At 40.3% G+C, this 21,006-nt stretch overlaps 1 protein-coding gene across 15 annotated transcripts in view; it reads left to right on the top strand.

The window, feature by feature from the left end:
• Positions 1-21,006, top strand: part of Hmbox1 (homeobox containing 1) — a 134,746-nt gene that overhangs the window by 27,144 nt on the left and 86,596 nt on the right. For all 15 annotated transcript variants that reach the window (XR_012907973.1, XR_012907974.1, XR_012907975.1 and 12 more), the window contains exon 2: positions 14,936-15,015. Coding sequence is in view for 12 of the 15 variants with exons in the window: in XM_075949817.1 (XP_075805932.1) it covers positions 14,993-15,015 (23 nt within the window). In the remaining 3 variants the exon portion in view is untranslated. The remainder of the gene's footprint in view (positions 1-14,935; positions 15,016-21,006) is intronic.

The raw sequence follows: 21,006 nt of genomic DNA, 5'->3' as shown, positions 1-21,006 counted from the left end.
ATGTTTTCTACCTTCCTGAAGCTTCAGTGTAGCAAGGATCATTATAAATAACCATCCAAACGCAAAGCTGCACTTCAGTGAATACTGTATGAGAACTTAGAATGTGGAGTGTTGACCTTGTCAGATTGACAGGAAAGGATGAAGTCCAGGTCTGAGGGCTAGGTATCACGTAAAGAAAGGAACTATCAAGGCTAGACAAGGGGGGGGCATCTTGTGCAGAACAGCCACCACTGCAGGAGAGAACATGCGAACTGCAAGAGACTTGAGGAAGAGCAGGAGTTGACATAGAGATCACAGAGAGTGGATTCTGACCACCCACGGCTGAGAAAGGGTGTTTATTTTGATAAGGCCCCTGTGTCACGTAGGCATGTTCAAGTCTTAGTGGCTCCTGCTTTATTTTTCCAATTGCTCCCTAGTTCGCCTAGACGGTTCACAAAACTAAGCAGTTAGGGAACTGCTAACTCCATTCACAAGCTTCAGATTAACTCATTCAGGGAGGTCTATCCCTTTAGGGAATAAAGGAATTCGCCAAGCTGGTGACCTGTGGCCTAGGTTTTATTAGTGCATTGAATTACCAAAGCAGCTACTCTATAAAGACACGAAGAGAGAGTGAAATGATACCCTTGCTGCTTCAGGAGTGTAAATACTTTGTTTTGCTGTAGCCCTTGTATATGGCATTTGTTTCTAGACTGTCGTTCCCACACTGCCCTAACAGACAGAAGTCTGGTAGCTTGTAAAGTTTTGTTTAGCTCAGTGCTTGTCCTATTGGGTTAGAGGTGTGGACATCGTTTTCTCTGTTCTGCAGAGAAAGCCAGCGGAGGCAGATTGATTTGTACATAGTCCCATTTCAACACCACTCCTCATTTCCCAACCACCGCAACGAAGAATCCACGTCAAAGTCTGTTGTCTGGAACATGGGAAATTGATGGGATTCTAGTGACATAGGAACTCTGCTAATAATTTGAGACAGATGACAGCTACCTTGCCTTTAATGAAATGAAGGTAAATGGGCAGGTAGAGGTATTCTCAGTGAAAACAGAAGTTGGCATGTGCAGAAGTAGAGGTTGGGTAAAATGTCTCTAGTGACATGTTATTTTAGTATTTGTTAAACTCACCTTACCTACAGTGGGGCATTTAAACACAAAATGAAAAGCCTGAAGGTACTTTGAAAGATACAGAAGTAAGTATCAAACACAGAATTATACTCCATAGCTACTGAGGTAGGTAGAAGAAAACGGTGGGTATAATAATTGAGTTGTACTGTTTCACTTCTGTTAAGCCACGGTTTTATATCAACATGGAATTTCATCTCCGGAGCCTCTGAAGTGACTCCTTTCTAATCTTAGAAACTCCTCTTCCTGCCTTTGTGTAAGACAGTATTGTTCATCTTCACATATGAGTCCAAATTACCCAGGGATGGTCTTTGCTTTTTTTTCTTTTCTATGGTCTAGCACATGTTGTGGTTTTAGTGCAAACACCATCTGCATGCCTGACCATGAAGTGTTTTTTTTTTTTCTCAAAGCCTTCGTTAGGCTGCTCCTGTGTGTTACCTCATCACAGTCACTGCACTTGAGTCTCCTATGAGGAACAGCCATGCCATGCCCGGAATGTATGTTCAGAGCTTCAGCCTTCAGCAGCATCAGGAGCCTGGCTGGAGTTAGAGAGCCCTCTTCCTGCTCAATTTTGGTCTGCCTGTCTTGAAAAGATCCTTTATCTTTTGGATCTACCCTTTACTTCTTCAGAGCTCACAAGCAGTTCAAAGAAACATATGGCAAAGAATGCCATTTTTCTCATTGTCTTGTTTCCTGCTCCTTTCTCCACCCCTAGGTTTTTGTTGAATCAATGCTGTGAACTCCAAGGCAACATGCTGTAGATGTGAAGGGGGTGTTACTGTTCCACTCTTTCTGAATTTTGTTGTCTTGGAAGTACTGAGGCTTGAACCTAGGACCTGGTGAATGCTAGGAATGCGTTCTATCTCTGAGCTGCCTCCAATGGGAAATTCTTAGTAATACTTGGAATGAGCTCTGCCAGCATGTGACATTTGCTTAAAAAAATCCTTTAATAGATATTCATCCATTTTCAATTGGAAAATTCAAAAGGTGCCTAAAGGTAGACTATTGAGGTCTCTTTACTACTTCTATCTCTCAGTTCTCCTCCCTAAGAAACATAGGATTACTGGTTTCTTCTAAATATTTCTACAATTATTTGATGTGTGTATAGAAACAAGGCCATGTATGGGCAATTTTCCTTACCTCTTCTTCCTCTGCAACTGACAAAAATACTTTGTCCTTTCTTGTTCTTTTCAATTGAAATCTATTTCATAATGGCATGTAAGGACTTTAATTTTTATGGCTGTATTGTATGGTTATCCTGTAAGTTGTTTCTCTAGCCACCTTATGGTACCAATGTAGATTATTTCTGATCTTTTGTTCTTATAAATAGTGCTGCAAGGAATAACCTTAACTGAAGTCACCTTACCCTGTGTGACTGTGTGTTCCCGGATTAATCTCCAGAACTGGAATTGCTCAGTGGAAGGTTATAGGGATTATCATTTTGGTCCCACGGCCTTTTTTTTTAAATAACTCTGAAGGGGTAATTTGTTGTTACCATTGTATATTCCTAGACCCTGGTGTGTACTCTGGGCTGTCTTTTAGGTGAACTAGCTTTGTCACCATTGGATTTTGTTTGATGACTGTTCTAGCAATGCCTAGGCAACAGAAAATAAACCAGGGATATGAGAAAAGAGAAAAAGTGGCTTTCTTTCACAGTGTAGGAGAGATAAATATCTCCTCCATTCTGCTTCAAACATTTAGAACTAAACTAACATATTTATTTAGAGAAAAGCACACAAATTTTATTTGATAATTTGTTTTCCATGGGAACCCTCCCAAGAAGAATGAGGGCCCCAAGAAGCAATTAGTATCAAAGCTGGTTTAGACAATTACAAAGCTTTCAGTCGCGTGGTTAATCTTGGGAGAGTGACTAAGCAGATAAGGTTAGTTGAACAGGGTTTGTTTATGTAGATTTCTTCCATCCTGGACTCCTGATAAGAATGTCTTCCTTCCTCCGGTACAGGGAGGGCACCTTTCTCATGGGAGTTCTATCTCCTGCTTTCATGAAAGTGCCCTTCTTGAAGTGCTGCCTTCAGAGTGCTTTTAACTAAAATAACTCACATGAAAGGCCAGTGTGTTTGGTATGGCAGCGTTTTTCTAGGGACAGGACAATATAAAGCATTAGTTTCCTTTCCTGCGACAAATCAGAGTGTTAGCTAAGCTCGGTGGTCTACAGTGGTAGGTATGTGGTGTCTGGAGATGCTGAGGGATGCTGTTACTTGCCTGTGGGGACAGGTGCAGAAGATCTTGTTTATATCAAAATCCAAAGCACTGATATATATGTGGTCTCAAAATTGTAGATACTGTGTAGGTTAAACAGTGTGTATCTACAGGATTGATTCAACTATACCCCCAAAGAAAAAATTGTTGAGAATTTAGGAGCCCAGGAAAGTGGCTCAGTTGGTAAAGTGCTTGCCACATAAGCATGAGGATCTGAGTTGGATTCCCAGCACGCACATGGACATTCAGGAATGGTAGTGCACACCTAATTCCAGCCCTGAGAAGGTGGAGAGAGACTACCCCTAGAGCTTGCTGGCTAGCCAGTCAGTCCTAGTCAGTGAGAGACTGCCTCAAAACGATAAGGACGAGAGTGATTGAGGATTCAAAAAAATATTTGTCACAATTTAGTTTGAAGGAAGCCAGCTTTTGTGGGTGCAGAAGTTCTTTGGCCCTATCTTGGTCCTTAGATTTGTGTTTTGTGGTGGTTGTAATTACGCACAAGAAAAAAATATAAGACAAAATTGAGAAAGCAGTTATTTAGCTGCATTAATACAAGAGAAGAGAAGGTCTTAAATGGAACAGTAGCATTGGAAGAACCTGCAATGAAGTATAATTGGCAACATTTGGTTTAGCAATGTGTGGTATGTGCAGTTCATCATATAAAGAGTAAGCTTTCCCAGCTGTGAATTTCAGTTTAAAATAATGACCCATCATTATTCCCTTAAAAGCAGTATTTGTGAGTCTACCACCAGTTCATATGAGTGTAAAATGAAGCATTTTCACAGTCTTTCACAGAGGGTTTTCTAGTCTCTCTCTCTCTTTTCTCCCAGTTTTTGAGACAGGGTTTCTCTGTGTATCTTTTGCTGTCCTGGAACTTGCTTTCTAGACCAACCTGGCCTAGAACTCACAGAGATCCACCTGTCTCTGCCTCCCAAGTGCTGGGATTAAAGGCATGCGCTGCCACACCCAGTGTTTAGTCCACTTTTTGAAGTGAATTTAGTAAGATATAATTCATCTACTTAAGGTAAATTCACTTATGTTTAAAATTTTGTAACACCATCATCCAAAATCCACAGAAGATACTCCTTTTAGATTCGTTTCCTTCTTTTTGAAAGACTGGTTCTGTAGCCCTAGGTAGCCTAGGATTCATAGTATCCTCCTACCCCAGCCAGGAGGCTGAGATACTGTTGTGAGTCATGGCTGCCTCTTGGAAGATACTTTGTTTTCTCTTTTGTTTTAAAATCTCTTCTGTGATGGTTATACCTCTGCTTACTCTCTTATCTCCCCCTTCTCCTCCTTACAAGATCCTGTCCTACATTCATGTCCTTTTATTTTGTGAGCACTGACTTTAACCACGATGTCTGTGTCTCCAAGGGCAGAACTATCCAGTGGAGCCTGGTGGGCTCACCTTTGGGTCACAACTGAAAACAGTGACTGCTCCTCCCTCAGAATCCATCAGTATTTAGTAGTTTAGTAAGGATGGTTAGGGCCCCATGAGCTCCTTCCTGATCCATACTTGGCTGTTGACAGGTTCAGTGTTGTGTAGACCAGGTAGATATTTTTAAGCATTGTATAAAATAGGTATTTTCACATTTTTATTTATAGATAAACACAAATAAGTAATAAAGACCAGGGTACATATTTAGCATATTTATTGTGCTGGTTAGAAATAATGTAAACAATTTAACATGGATTTGAATCTGGGAATTATCCCGAAGATGAAAGAGTTCTTGTGGAGCTAGAGAGATGATGGCACAGTGGTGAGGAGCACTTAGCTGCTCCGTCAGGAGGACCACAGTGTGCTTCTTAGCGCCCACATTAGAGATGATGGCACAATGGTGAGGAACACTTAGCTGCTCCGTCAGGAGGACCACAGTGTGCTTCTTAGCGCCCACATTAGAGATGATGGCACAATGGTGAGGAACACTTAGCTGCTCCGTCAGGAGGACCACAGTGTGCTTCTTAGCGCCCACATTAGGGGTCTTACAACCTCCTTTAAGTCCAGGTCCCAGGGAATCTGAAGCCCCCTTCTGGATTTTTTAGGTACTCACACACAGGCACACCCATACACATAAGTGAAAACAATAAAAACAAATCTCTAAAGAACTCTTTCAATCTATAATTTATAGCACAAAGATTTTTTGAGAGCTGGTGTTGTATCTAGTTGCATACAATAAATAAAAACACTATATTTGTATGGTGTTATAACAAGCTTATACTTGTTATAAAATTCTGGGCTCCTTGATTTTATCAGTAGATAACTAACTAAAGGAAATAATTCAGAGTAAGGGTCTGTAATCCATGAAAACTATTGCAGATAAAGACAAGATAAATTGTTACTATTTTGAAATAAATATATGCTCCTTTTGGGATTGAAGGTCATGGAGGAACATAGAAAGTAGGGATACTTAGCTCTGAACTCTTTTTTGTAAAAAAATGGGTATTTAGAAAAACCGAGTATCCCCTGTGGTGGTTGAATGAGAATAGCCCAGAGACTCAAATATTTGAATGCTTGATCTCCAGTTAGTGAAACTGTTTGGGAAGGATTAGGAGGATTGACTGTGTTGGAGGAAGTGTGTCACTTTGAGGTTTCAAAAGTTCATGACAGGCCCAGTTAGCCCCTCTCTCTGCCTGGCCATTGTTGTTCAACATGTACAACTCCAGTGCCATGCCTGCCTGTCCGCTGCTGTGCTTCCCAACATGATGGTCATGGACTCTATTACCCTCTGGAATGGTGAACCCCAAATTAAATGCTTTCTTTTATAAGTTGCCTTGATGATGGAGTTCCTTCACATCTATAGAAAAGTAACTAAGACACTCCCCATCTCAGCTACATAAACGTGGAAGCTGAATACTAACTCTGTAGGAAGTAGAGTCAGCCCTCTATGGCGTGCTGGGCTATGAATGGGATAAAGCTTGGGGCAGCTCTCAGGAACACTCCTAATTTTGTAGTTATTGTGATTCTTTATTTCAAGTTATCTTTGCCAAGCTTTTTTCTTCCCTTTCTCTTTTTCTGTTTTTAAACGGGGGCTTGTATCGCCTAGGCTGGTCTTGAATTCTTGACTCTTGTTTCAGCCTTCTGAATACCGCAGTTACAAGCGTGTCCTATCCCACCTGGCTAGCTCATCTTTTCCCTTGCAGTATGTGGAGAGCTCAATTCCCTGGTTCTCTGCCTTCTGTACTCACCAATGCCGATGGATGCTGGGGCTCATCTAGGAAGGCTCTGGGTGTACTTTATCAGATTTTTTTTTGTTTTTATTATAAACTGAGGTGATTGGAAAATATGGTCTTCTCATTAGCATCAGTTAACCCAAGATGTTGTAATTTACCCTATTGTAGCTTAATGAATTCACTTTCTTTAATTTTGTAATTATTTCTGTGTTAAGCATTAGGAAACTGCTGGATTGAGGGGAGTGCAAAAAGAAGGGGACAGCCGGGCGATGGTGGCGCACGCCTTTAATCCCAGCACTCGGGAGGCAGAGGCAGGCGGATCTCTGTGAGTTCGAGACCAGCCTGGTCTACAAGAGCTAGTTCCAGGACAGGCTCCAAAACCACAGAGAAACCCTGTCTCGAAAAACCAAAAAAAAAAAAAAAAAAGGGGACATTTGGATCTTCCAGTTGTCCAGGGTGATAAGCTTTGCTCTGGTAATTGTCACTTTATTCTGCCTGTGAAGGCTTCAAATGAGTGAGTGAGCACTAGGTAGGGATTGATTCCCCGAATAAACTATTATATTGTCCCGTTGGAATATTCCACATGTATGCCAAGCAGAAATAGATTCTGTTTTAGGTCAGAGGATTGTCTCTTTTCAAAGATCAGCCACTTGTAAAGTTACCGATCACAATGGAGGGATTCTGCCCTCATGGTTTTCAGTTTTTCTATTGTAGGGAACTCCGGGGACAGTTACGGATTAAACGGCATGAAGCTGTTTTGTTTCTAAATTCTAGTTTAGTGTTCTAGCTACCCCAGGGGCCTCTGATCTTAACATAGTTTGATTCTAAGTGTAGGGTAGATGTGGATTATAAATCGCTGGTCCTGGGAACATACACTGTTCATCTTTCAAGAACAAAACTCATTTATTTCTATAATGTTTAGTTAATACATGCTTTTAATTGCCTGAAAAAATGGTCAGTTACATATTTTAAATTAGTATTTTATTAGTATTAGTATTTTAGTATTAGAGTCTTTGTGCTTTCCAAGTTCGAAATTTAAGACTATCTTATGTGAATGAGAGTTGAAAATAGGTATTTTTACTGGACAGTGGTGGTGCATGCCTTTAATCCCAGCAGGAGGATCTCTGTGAGTTGGAGGTGAGCCTGGTCTACAGAGTTGAGTTCCAGGACAGTCAAGGCTGCACAGAGAAACCCTGTCTTGAAACATCCCACCCTCCCCCAAAAGAAAGAAAATAGGTATTTTCTTTCATGTCTGCACTAAACAAAGATTTGTTTACTGCTCATCAAGTCAGCACACAGTTAAGGAATGAGCCTGCAACAACTGATAGGAAACAGACCTCGCTGTTAAGCTCCTGTTTTAGTGTAGAAGAGGGTTACATGTCGCATGCTGTAACAGCAGATAGAAGAGCACTGTAACGGGCATTAGCTGTCATTCTGGTTGGCAGGGAGCTGCTGTATTTCAGAAGGACCAGAAGAGCTGATTGGTTAGAGCAGATATTTACTATGAAAGATGGGAAGTAGAGGTTAGAGACTAGTTTGGGATCATTTAAGGCATCTGGTCCAATATCTGATATGCATTTCTTTGAAATGTTTGTATCTTATGTGCTATCAAATTTGCCTTTAATGATGAGTTTTGTTAAGTATTCAGCTTGGAATTATTGATATTGTAGCATAGACACACACGCACCTATGTATCATGCATTTTAGTGCTCATATTTGAATCCAGGACACGATGACTAAGCTACATCATCAGACCCTTGAGAGGTATTTTTGATAATACTAGGCTCAACTTTCCTTTATACCCAGGCAACATTATATGTCACCTAAGGTACATGACATTGGGTTACTGTATAGTTTTCATTGTCTTTTAAACCATTGTTTCCAAGTAAGGGGGCCGTTCAAAAATCCTGGGCTTGACTGGGCGTGGTGGCACACACCTTTAGTTTCAGAATTCGGGGGGGCAGAGGCAGGCGAATATCTGTGAGTTTGAGGACAACCTAGTCTACATGGTCTACAAAGTGAGTTCCGGGACAGCTAGAATTGTTACATGGAGAAACCTTGTCTCAAAAAAAAAAAAAAAGATCTTGGACCCCCCTCCTACCTCAATTTTGAGCTCAGTGGGTCCTAGGTTAACTGGGATTTTCTCCTGTAAAAGGTGTTCATGCGTTTCTGATGCACAGCTGCTCTAGCCTGACATGGAAGAGAATATTCTGCATGCTATCACCAACTTTTACAGTAATTCAGTAAGAATGGAATGGGGTCATGTGTATCTTAACAGTACCAAGCCCATGGAATTGAGACGCCCTGAGATCTCCATAGAAGGGACTTAAATGTATATTATAGACAGTAGCTGCTCCATACATGGATTTTGAATATATGTGTACCTGACAACAAAGCAGAGCATATAGCTACAGATCTTTTAGAAACAATGAAGTCACAAAGAAGTGACCTCTCTGGTGATGCTGTTGTGAAAGTGCTGATGGATTTTGTCAATATTTAGCTCTGTATGTCCAGGGAGAGGTGCAGGCTCAACTCTGACTAGAGGTAAATGTTCCTTGAAGTCACAGCATAGTTGAGTTTCTAGATACATGCTATTAATAATAGGCAAATTATAAAGCATGCAATGTAATTTCTAATGACCAAACTAGCCACATTTTAAGGTAATCAAGACCAATAATCTCTGTAGTATTAGACTGTCATAGAGATTGTGACAGGCATGTGGCAATTCTGGGACTCTTCTAATTGTGTGTATTGATACACCTGGGGATTATTATGAGTTACAGTGATTATAATGAGTTACGGTGGCCTAGGGACTCCGTGCCAGGAGTCATATAGATGAGGATGCTTTCCTTTCTTCTTTCTGTTAATAAATATGTGCCTTTTATGTTCCAGATACTGCTTTAAGAGCAGGTGTAGCTACTAGGCAATAGTGATACAAAGAACAGGTAGTTATATGTACTTGGTATGCGATTAGAAAAAAAGCAAATATGTGATTGTTTTGCTTTTTAAAATAAAAGTGGAGTTTAGAGAAGAAAGCTGAAAAAAGTAATTGAGCTGGGTGTTTGCTCAATGACTGTGCAAACAAACTATACATTATCTAAAAAATACACAAAAAGACTCATGGTGTGCACAGTATCTAAAGTGAGTTTCTAGGACCTGGGAACCTGGTTCTCTCAGCAGGTCAGGACCTGAAGAGGAGCTGCAGAGTCAGCGGCTAGTCACACAACTGTCTCACACACAAAGATACCTCGCCAGCATGTCAGGGTCTCTTTTATTTTTCCCTTACCTCTCTCCTCGTGTTTTTCTTCTACATACAGCTGCAAACACACACAGGAGACTTTTCTGAGGGCCAAAGCTTAGTTCTTCATTTTATTTTTCTTTCTGTTGCTTGTTCTACTCTGTTCTTTCTCTGGTTTCTACCCTGGTGTTTCCTTCTTCCCTGCTCTTCTCCTTCTATATCTTTTCTGATGTTTTCTTTTTATCTCTTCCCTGATGTATTTCTTCTACATCTTTCCTTTTTCCTTTCTTATTTTTTTCCCATACAGCTTATGTACTCCAGCAAAATTTGAAAAAATAATAAATATAAAATTTACAATATGGTTATATTCTATTTTTCTCCAAGTGAATGATTATAATGAATACAAGAATAAAACAGCTTGTTTCTTATTTCCCTTACATGATTAAACATTTTACATATTAATTTGTGAAAAATAAATTATTCCCAAAGACCCACATAAAACCATGTCTAAGCAACTTGTTATAGATTAACAGAGTGTAAGCAAGCAAGGTGTTTTTCTCAGTTAGTTCTTTTACCGGCAGGCTGCATCTTGCTGTTACAAAGAAAGGATCAATCATTTTATTATTTATCTCTAAAAGTAATATTATAAAAAATTTGAAATAATCACAAATCTAAACTTTGTATATATAAAACAATCAGTTATTTCTACTTTTAATCCTCAAGGTGCACACCCAATTATCAACAGGTTCTTTTTTATTATATCGAAGCTGGGGGCAGAAATGGGTACAAGAATTTATCATCCCCTTTGATCACCAACCCATCTTTAGCAAGAAAGGCGCGTCAGCTACTAATAACTGGGCTGCCTTTGTTCTTGTTCCTTGACCTCAGTGAATTCCTCGATCAACTATTAAAAGTGTGCCTTTCTTAACTTTAAATTGTTCCCCAAGATTTTCTACATCAAAGCCATTAACAAAAACATCTTAGTCTAACTTTACTAACAATCTACGTATCATTAATCTGCTCCAGCAGCAATGCCTGGAAAAAGTCAATCACTGTTTTCTTAATCCCTAGTGAGGGATTAGAAATCCCCTTAGAGTTTTCATACAACTCATAGATTTTGAGGGACATGGTGACCTCGAGGGCAATAAACAGCGATAGCAATATGCTCAATAACAGCATGAAGTCCTCGGGACATTTAGTCCTTGGGGCTCTGCCTCTCCAAGCCTCACCCAGTGTGAGTAAGCTGTCCACCAGGTCATATCCCGTGAGTTCTAAACTATTTGCTCTTCCATTGACATGGCCTTCAACGTTGCCCTCATTACTCTTCAGAAGTCTTGTGTTGGGTCTGAGGAGCCATGCTCCTTAGGGAAGCTCTACCACCATACTGGGGGAAAAAAAAAAGGTCCTGCAAGGATAAATGAGATAGGAATGCCCAGCTTGGAAGCTGCAAATGTTATGCTGATATTTTAAAAGTTGTGTGTATGTGTGTGTGTGTGGGGGGGAAGGACGGGGAAGGACAGCAATGTAGTCAGTGTCTGTCAAGCCAGGTGAGTTGAAGTGAGAAGAAATAACCTTAGAATCTAGAAAAGCAAGATCTTTATCAGTAAATCTCTCCACGAAGTTTTCCCAGCACTGGGAATGTAGAAGCAGCAGGGGTATCTGCAAGGCTATAAGATCTTGACAGGTAGGGTGTGTAATAATTCTTACAGAGTAAAAAAAATCTCCGTGGTATGTGATACGCCTGTTTAATCATGAATGCTGAACATGCTCAGTGCATCACATTGAAGTATTTGCTCCAGAGAAACAATACAGAAATGATAATGGCATCATTAACCCTACAGTTTGAAGATGAAGCCTGTAATTCAGTAAGAAAAGCTGATTGACCTTGGGCAGCTAGTGCCTTTAATGTTCCTCAGGTGATTGTGAACTTCAATAAATTGGTTCACATAAAGCCTTCGCCCAGTGAATCTGGCTGAGAGAATAGCCATTAAATTTATAGTCTGAAACTACCTGGAGGAATTATTTGAGAAATTAGTATTAGTATTTTATATCTTTTTGGTGGTTGTGGTAAGAAGGCACACAGGGTCTCAGGCTAGTCTGGAACTCACGTTGTGACTCAGGCAGGTCTTCCCAGGTGCTGGGATGGATTGCATGAGCCACTCTGGACAATCTGGTCTTCTTCTCCTTCTCGTCCTCCCTCTTTTTCTTTCTTCCTTCTTTTTTTTTTAACCCTTTGGAGGTGAGGACCAAACCGAAGGCCTTGCACTTAGTAGGCAAGCACTCTACCACTGAGCTAAATCCCCAGCCCCCAAGCCCTAATATTCTAACTGTGGTGCATTTTAAATTTCTGTGTGTGTGAATCTGTCTTCTCACATGTCACCAACCATTCTTCACCCCACATTTACCATCTGCCTCACAGACAGATGCTAAATATAGAAGGCAGTATTTATCTGGAACTATTCAAAGGAAAAATGCTTGACGTGAGTGAAACACCTCTGATTAATGTCCTAAAGCATAAGCTTTTAATTGTTTTGTCTTTAACAAAAAAGTTGATTCAGGCTGGGGTTGTGCTGTGGTGGAGTGGGACCTAGCATGTTTGAGCCCCAGGTTCTGTCCTAAACTCTGTCTTTAGCCTCTTATTGGCTAACTCTCACATCTTGATTTAACCCATTTGTATTAATCTGTGTATCACCACGAGGTTGTGGCTTACCGGAAAGATTCAGCATGTCTGATTCTGGGGGCTCCATGGCGGTTCTCTCTATCTGTTTTCTTTCTCCCAGAATTCAGTTTTGTCTTCTCCGCCTACCTAAGTTCCGCCCTATCAACTAGGCAAAGGCAGTTTAAAGAAACTTATCCAATGAAAGCAACACACAGACAGAAGGAACTCCTGCACCAGGCCCAGGGTGGGAGGGTGCTGTGGTGTCTGCTTGTTAACTGTCCAAACTGTGTTGGGTGCATTAAGCAGTTAGTTCCAGATTCTGTGTTTGCAAATTTCCATAATTTTTTTCTTCATCTCTGTCTCTGTATGTTTGTTTGTGTGTGCTTGTGTGTATGTGAGCAGGTGTGAAGGCCAGAGGTGAGTGTCAAGTGTCTTCCTCATTTGCTCTCCCCTTATTTTTTGAAGACAGGTCTTTACTGAACCTGGAGCTCACTGATTAGCTAGCCTAGCTGGCCAGCAGGCCCCAGAGGTCCTCCCATCTCCACTTCTCCAGAACACCTCTGTGCCCGGCCGGTTTTAACTAATTAATTATTTATTTTTATTGGCAAATTATTTTTGCTTTGCTTTTAATTAATTTGTTGTTTTATTTTTAACATGTGTGCTGGGAATCCAGCTGTTCTTCATGCTTATGCGGCAAGCATGTTACCCTGAGCTGCCTCCACAGCCCCATTCTTTGTTTTATTGAGACAGGATCTCTCTATGCAGCTCTTAACTGATCTGGCACTTTTGAGTAAACCAGGCTGGCCTTGAATTTGCAGTGATCTCTGTCTCTACTTCCTGGGTGCTAGGATTAAAGTCCTATACCACCATTCTGGCTTAGGTTTTTTGTTTTGTTGTTGTTTTTATTATTTGTTTATTTATTACTATGTGTCTATGGATGCATGGTGAAGGGAGGGTGGCAGTCTCCTCTGTCTGACACAGTGCAGGTGAAGGTCAGAGGGCTACATTCTGGTGTTGGTTCTCTTTTACTTTTTTGTGGGTTTGGAGCACTGAACTCAGCTCACCAAGCTAGCACAGCAAATGTCTTTACCAGTTGAGCCATCTTGCAATTAAAAAAGAAAATTTGTCAGATATATAGTTAAAAAAATCAACAGAAAACTCAATAGTATTTACCCCTGGGCAGAAATACTGAGAGCTATCAGATCGGTTTTTGTTTGGGCACTGTTATTATTTGTTATAGCAAGCTATTGAAGACCTGTTTCTGGCCTTTGTTAAAATGTGTAGAAGGTCTAGCATCTTCTAAATTTTGTCATTAGATATGTTGCTGTGTTATTGTTTACCATTATCTTTTTCTGCCTGGAGTATATATTTTTATATATAAAATAAGAAGAAATTTTGTTACTTTTGCTGAGAAATGCAATCAGCAGTATTTCCAAAAGTAGATTTTCTTTGTACTTTACACTTATTTTAAAGACAGGTATTTGTTTTTTAATCAGAAAGAAAGTGAGCTATGGCAGTAACTTCATTAACACTGTAGTTTAGAGTATGTGGCTGCAGAGTTTCTGGCTTTACTGTGCATCCACCAGGGGCGTCAGTCATAGGTAGACACTTGGGTCTTGCTTAAAGTAATTAAACGATGATGGGTATTTCGGGTATTTCAGTGTGAGTCATGTCAACATTTTTACTAATTGACTTCTGATTTGTATCTTAATTTGCAATTTATGGAATTAGTTGTTTCCCTCTACAGATTAAGGTTTGAAATGCCGATAAATTTAGTCTTTGGTCTTTGATTCCTAAACCATGGATAGATGTAGGAGAGGGAGAAAGAAAGGGAGAGAGATAGAGAGAGACAGTGAATATTGATTTGAATCAGAATATTTATTTGCTAGCCTTACTCTGTCACTCATGTGTGCTGTGTTAGTCATCTGAGTCAGAAGAATATCTCTCTTTAAGTTGGTAGTAATAGCTACTACCAGTGCTAGCTTCTGAAGTGCTTCATCACTTCCTCTTAAAAACTGAAAACATTCTCCAGTATACTTGTGATAGTTGAGACTCAAAAATTGAGTCCACCTAGCAGCAAGATAAGCATTACACTAGCAGTCTACCCCAGAGCCCACCCACAGCTAAGCTGTGCTGAGGCATGCTGTGTTAGGAGAGTCTTCCTAAGTGCCTGGTACCATGGCATGGCTGAGAGCCAAGGCTTACTCTCCAGTCAAGGGTTTGTTGAATGCCATTAGAGTGTGTGCATCTCATTGCAAGTTTAGATCCACTTCTGTGGGTGGTTCCCGATAGCAAGTTAAATTCGGTGATTTTTTTTTATTGCTCTCCCCCCAAGGAAATCATTTGGAAAGCTATTAATGTCATTTTTCTGTGTTTTTGGTTTTTTAAGTTTTGCTCCAATTCAAAATTCCAAAATAATTTTGGAAAAAAAGTTTAGTAGATATTAACTCTTAATACTCCAAAGTTGCATAATTAAACTTTTTATTCAATGCTGAGTTACATAACTGTTTCTCAATTTCTGTCTTTATTCCACAGAATGGTAAATAAGGCTAGCCGTCTCTGGAAAGGCCACTGATCCGCCTCATGTAAAGTATGCTCAGTTCCTTCCCAGTGGTGTAAGTATCCTTCTCGGCTCTAATGTTAGCTGGTTGGGACTGTGACTCAGATCTGATGACAAATGCTTTCAGAATTCAAAGAATTTGTTTAAATGGCATTTATTCCTTTATGTGTGGGGCGGTCCTTCAATTGCTTTGGCTTGTGTGTGGAGGTCAGGACAGGTTGGTGGAAAGTAGTACTGTCTTCCATGTGGGATCAAACGCAGGGTTAACGGCAAGTACTTTACCCTCTGAGCCATCTTGCCAGCCCAAGGTGAAAGAAATTCTTAGGAAACTATTCAAATGGTGTATGTCTTTGACATCAAGGTAAACAAGTGTAATCATATGGTGAGGAATGAGGTTTCAGACCTGTGAGGTTTTTGTTTTTTCTTTTTTACCATTTTTACTTTGAACATTGTATTTTGACATTATTTTCCATTTAAACATAAGTTTTCGTATTTATTAATTATTTTCTTAAAAATTATTTTATTTTAATTATGTACATGTGTGGGCATGCAACTAGCGAGTGCAAGTGCCCAAGGAGGCCAGAGGCTTCAGAACTGAAGTTACAAGTGATTGTCAGCTGTTCCGGGTAAGTGTTAGGGACCAAGCTCAGGTCTTCTACAAGAACAGTAAGTGCACTTAACTGCTGGGCCTCCTCTCTGGCACCGCCATTATTTTTAACTGTTTAATAGCCTAGAAGCTGGTAAGGTAGGTGGTTACGTGTTGGCAGAAGCTCCAGTTGCATTCTTAGGAATAAGCAGAATATAAAAAGCATGCTCTCTTAATGCTTGATTTGCATGCAAACTCCTGAGGACCCTGTAGCCATTTCTTTTTCCCTACTGCAGATGGTAACGTAGTTCTGTCTCTTAGCTAATGGAGTCAAGACAGAGAGATACAAATGGAGATAGTGGTGTTGTGTCAAGAATGTTTTTGTGCTGGAATATGAACTGTAACCACCAGTTCATATAAAATAGGCCTCAGAATAAAAGTATTCCGGGAACCTCAGAAATTAGAGAAGATAAAGGGCCTATTAGCTCATTAAGCGCATCTTCAGCGTCTAGTGCAGAGTGCCTTGAGCCCAAGTAATTTCTAAAGTTTGGTGGAGTCTGTTTCACTTAAATTTCTTCTGTTTTGGTTGACAGTTCTACAATCTAATAAGTAGACATTAAGATTGGTTTTCTTTATTACTTAGATTTCTCTTTGAAGCCCCCTCCACCCCCCAGCACACACATACATTGATTCTGTGATTTTAGTGCAAAGTCTCTGGAGGAGATCCAGATGACAGAACTGTCGCCTGAGTTTCTGCTGAGTAGCTGTGCCCTAGGAAAGGCGCTTTATCTTTGGGACTTTGCCCTCCCCACCCACCCTTGCCTGCCTGCTGCTTTCTTTGTCTTTTTCTGTTCCTTTTCTTTTTCTTCCCCACCCTTGTTTTTGGAGACTGGAGTCTCACTATGTTTAAAATAGCCCGGAACTTGCTGTATGCCTCAGATTGACCTTAAACTCAACAAAAAAAAAAAAAAATTCGGTCATCCTCCTGAGTGCTGGGATTGTAGATGTATACCACCACATCTGGCTCTTTGACATCAAATGAAAATAAAGAGATGATCAAAATATAGGTTCACAAATCACACAATTCATTGGCACACAAAGAAAAGCCTCTGCTTGGTTCACAGTTCTTTTTTTGGGGCGGGGGGGGGGCGGGTTTCAAGACAGGGTTTCTCTTTCTCTGTGTCCTAGCTGTCCTGGAACTAGTTCTTGTAGACCAGGCTGGCCTCAAACTCAGAGATCCGCCTGCCTCTGCCTCCCTAGTGCTGGGATAAAAGGCAGTCACCATTGTCTGACCCTATTTTGTGTTTTGAGGCAGTGTCTTGTGTAGCCCAGACAACCCTCAAAACTTGCTACATGGCCAAGGATAACCCTGAACTCCTAGTCTTCCTGCCTCAGCCTCCTAAAGTTTCTGAGGAGTGGGTCAGTAACATGAACAAACCTCAGAGGACTGTACTTAATGTACAGTTTTGGTACATCTTAACCACACAGTGAGTTCCTAAATTTTTGAAGCTTAGGTGTTCAGTTAGTGCAGTACTGGTTTCTATGGGAAGTAAAGCCTATGACCCAGGTGTACCTTTAGGGGAGTGACAACGTCTGTTGATACTCACCCTAGAGATCTGCAAGATCACGAAGAGGACACATGGAGGTCACCTTGATTGACTGCTGAATGCTTAGCCCCAAACAGAATATCTGTGCCATCCCGGCCCAGAACGTTGAAGAGAGGAAGCAGAAGGACTGTGGGACCCACAGGACAGAGGAGTGCAGTGGGAATGCTCCCTTCTGTGACATGAATGCAGTAGCCAGCGCATTGTATACACATTATTGTCACAATTTTTAAAAGAATTCATTCAATTAAATTAGAAAGCAAAATTAAGGAATGTATTGACAAATGAAAGCAGCAATAAGATTTTTTTTTTCCTGTGGGATTTTTTCATTTGTTTTCTTTTGTTTCTTTTTCAGCACTTGTGCTGGAGGGCAGTGCTGATAGCAGCAGGTGAAGTTGTCAAACTTAAATGTTTTGAAGGCTAGTAGTTCTAGTCAGCAACTTTCTACAGGGTCTGGGGAGCTGTAATGTGACATTTCTAAAAGAAGGGAGAGTTCTCAAGTGAATGGGTGTTGACTCCAGATTCTCATGTACAGGACTCTGATGAGAATTAATATTCTCTGGCCTGTACGCTCAGTACTTGGGACACAAAGGCTGAAGGAGCATGTGTTCAAGTCCAGCCTGAGCTACATAGCAAGACTCTGTCTCAGACATGTCAAAACAACAAAATACTTTACCATCCAAGAGTAAAAGGAGGAGCTTCATGAGCTGCATCCTCAGATGATGGACATCTCTCTGCTGTATCTTATAAACGTATTTGTTATATATGGCAGTGTTTGCAATAGTTTTAAAGCTGCGTAACAGATTATCCTCCAAACTGCACAAAATGGAACTCAATTGGTGCTAATTTAAAAGAACACTAAGCTTGATTGGCACACTGGAATGGAATATAATTATACATTTCACAAAATCTTATTATGAAAGGGACATTTACAGGTGGTCTATAGCCATAGGCTGTTCTTAGGCTTTAGTCGGTTTACCTAATAATTTGAACTAAAGAATCATTTTGCACTGCAATGAGGCTCAGTTCACTGTAAAACATTATTTCTTACTTACTCTTACATGTCATTTTCTTTCTTGAAGCCACGTATTTGATAGAGGTAATAATGAAGAGAGGGAGCAATGTATATAAATAGTAAGTAGGGCCTGGAATGTCTGAATCATCCTACAGTGACCACATAAAGCAAAATGGGTTCTGCCTAGTCATTCTGGACAAGATAAAAACAGCAGAAATGGCCAGGCAGTGGTGGCGCACGCCTTTAATCCCAGCACTTGAGAGGCAGAGGCAAGCGGATCTCTGTGAATTCGAGGCCAGCCTGGTCTACAAGGGCTAGTTTCCAGGACAGGCTCCAAAGCTACAGAGAAACCTTGTCTCAAAAAAACAAAAAACCAATAGCAACAACAAAAAAACCAGCAGAAATGATCTGAGAGAAAACTTTGTCTAAAAGTTAACTATTGATGCTTTGCAATTCTTGTCATTTTTGCCCCTGTGATTTCAGTGCTAATTAATCGTTTCTTAATGTTTTAGCTAAACTCTTCTGTTGTCTGTATTTGGAATATCACTTATAAAGTATATCCCAAGCCTGTGGCTTGTCTAGAAAGGCTTTAGGTATTATTGCAAAATATGGTCTAAATATCTCAAGATGTACTGTGGTCTTACAGTTTCAGTTTAGGAACTGAGCTTTAAGTCCTGAACTGAATTGTTCTTTTCAAGTTTAATCTTTGTCTATCCTATTTGAGTGTCAAAATTCTTAAATTATTTTCAGTTAGTGTTAGCTGGAGCCTACATTCAAATTAGTAATTTAAAGCAAAACTGCCCTTTATCCTGTAAGTGATCTTTGTGCATCAGAAAAGTAATTTAACTCCTCAATGTCATCTTTTGTCATGTGAGGATCACTGGCATTCTGGTCCTAGATGACCTTTAAAGGTCATTTGCTGCTGTTATTTTATGAAACTGCTTACACTAGGTAAATTATGAGAAGTACAAGTGGAATATGGCATAGTATATCCCGTCATGTGTATTGATGTGCATTGGCATCTTATTCTCAGTGTCCACAAGAACTTCTAATCATTTGTGTGTGCTTGTGTTTTCTTGTTATGTGCGTGATGTGATCCTACTCAGGATGCTGTTGTCCTCCTAAGTCCCTCTTTGGATCCTGGCAACTGTGACCTCTGCATTAGCTCCCTTGGCAGTTGGGGCTGTTCTTGGTACAAATTATAGATATCCATTTAAACACAGTGAAGTGTAAAGGGAAGTTGATTGTTTCACCAAATGAAAGAAGAGCAGAATTGTAAGAAGCTTAATAATTACAGGGCAACAATAGGATGCTGCGGGGGTTTTCCCTTGTTCTCTGCATTTTTTGGTTATCTGCTTTATTCTTCCATCAGCTCCTGCTTCGTGAAAGTATTCCTATGACTTAGCACACTTACACTAACTGTCCAGCTTACCGTAGTTTAAGTAGACTGTTTTGAAGAGAGCTCAGTTTCTATTACTGTGATTGTCTGTTCACCAGAAGTTGATTTCTGTGAAGAGCTGACCCAAGAGCATGTGCTTAGGAATGATTAGGTGTTCTGGGTAATCAAGGTAATAGGTGGGCCCTATTGCTCCTCTTATGATGGATGATATCGGAATAAAAATGGTTTTCTCTTGTTAATGGATCCTAAATGGTGTAAAGTATTTCAGATACTGTGAATTCTTTGCTCATAGATAGTGTTGTGCCATATAGAAGGAGGCTTGAAGAACTGCACATGACTTGTGATCTACACTGACTGAACAGGATAGGAAAATATGGTTAACTTTCCTGCATCTAGATAAAATAGTTCTTAAAGTTAGACATCTAAGGGAAGAACAGTTTGTGAAATACTTTGATTAGATGAAGACTGAAGATACCAAAACAGAGCTTTTATTTTAAAGGGAAAGTACCTATGAAGATAAAAAAGTAATTATGAGGGGAAACTAGAATTTGCCAAGCCAGTAAATTCAGGGGTAAATTATTTTGATTTGGCAACTATTTAAAAAAAATGGAGCCAGAGAGGTAGCTCTGTGGCTCAGAGTGAAGACTGCTCTTAAAGAGTGCTAGAGTTTTATTTTAAGATAGGTCTCACTAAGTTACAGGATGGCCTTGAACTTAGTCTGCTGCCCGCGTGGGCTGTGGAAGTTGTTATCTTTGTGCCACCAGGCTGGCCTGAGACTTTCTGAAAGGTACAAAGGTATCCTAAGCCCCGGTTTCCTTAACAATTCATACTGTAACATTAAATAAGTCGTATCTGCCACAGAGACTTGCTGTGAGGATTACGTGAGTTTATACTGTATGAAATTCCTGCCCAATTTCTTTCTTTCTTTCTTTTTTTTTTGTGGTTTTTCGAGACAGGGTTTCTCTGTGGTTTTGGTTCCTGTCCTGGAACTAGCTCTGTAGACCAGGCTGGTCTCGAACTCACAGAGATCTGCCTGCCTCTGCCTCCCGAGTGCTGGGATTAAAGGCGTGCGCCACCATCGCCCGGCCCAATTTCTTAATTCAATTGGATTTTTCTACAGTATTGTCCAGGGATTGAAGAAATAGTTAGCTCTCCACAAGGCTTAGGGGACTGTCTAGAGCACATTTGTCTTTAATGGATAAGAAAATGTCTTGAGGGCTGGAGAGATGGTTCAGCAGTTAAGAGCATTGCCTGCTCTTCCAAAGGGCCTGAGTTCAATGCCCAGCAACCACATGGTGGCTTGCAACCATCTGTAATGAGGTCTGCTGCCCTCTTCTGGCCTTTAGACATACACACAGACAGAATATTGTATACATAATATATAAATAAATATTTTAAAAAAAACTTGACCTCTGTTTCTCTTAGTAATTATTTATTTCAAG

Source organism: Microtus pennsylvanicus, chromosome 15, assembly GCF_037038515.1.
Source record: "Microtus pennsylvanicus isolate mMicPen1 chromosome 15, mMicPen1.hap1, whole genome shotgun sequence".
Lineage (NCBI taxonomy): Eukaryota > Metazoa > Chordata > Mammalia > Rodentia > Cricetidae > Microtus > Microtus pennsylvanicus.
This window is presented reverse-complemented; position numbering and strand designations above follow the sequence as displayed.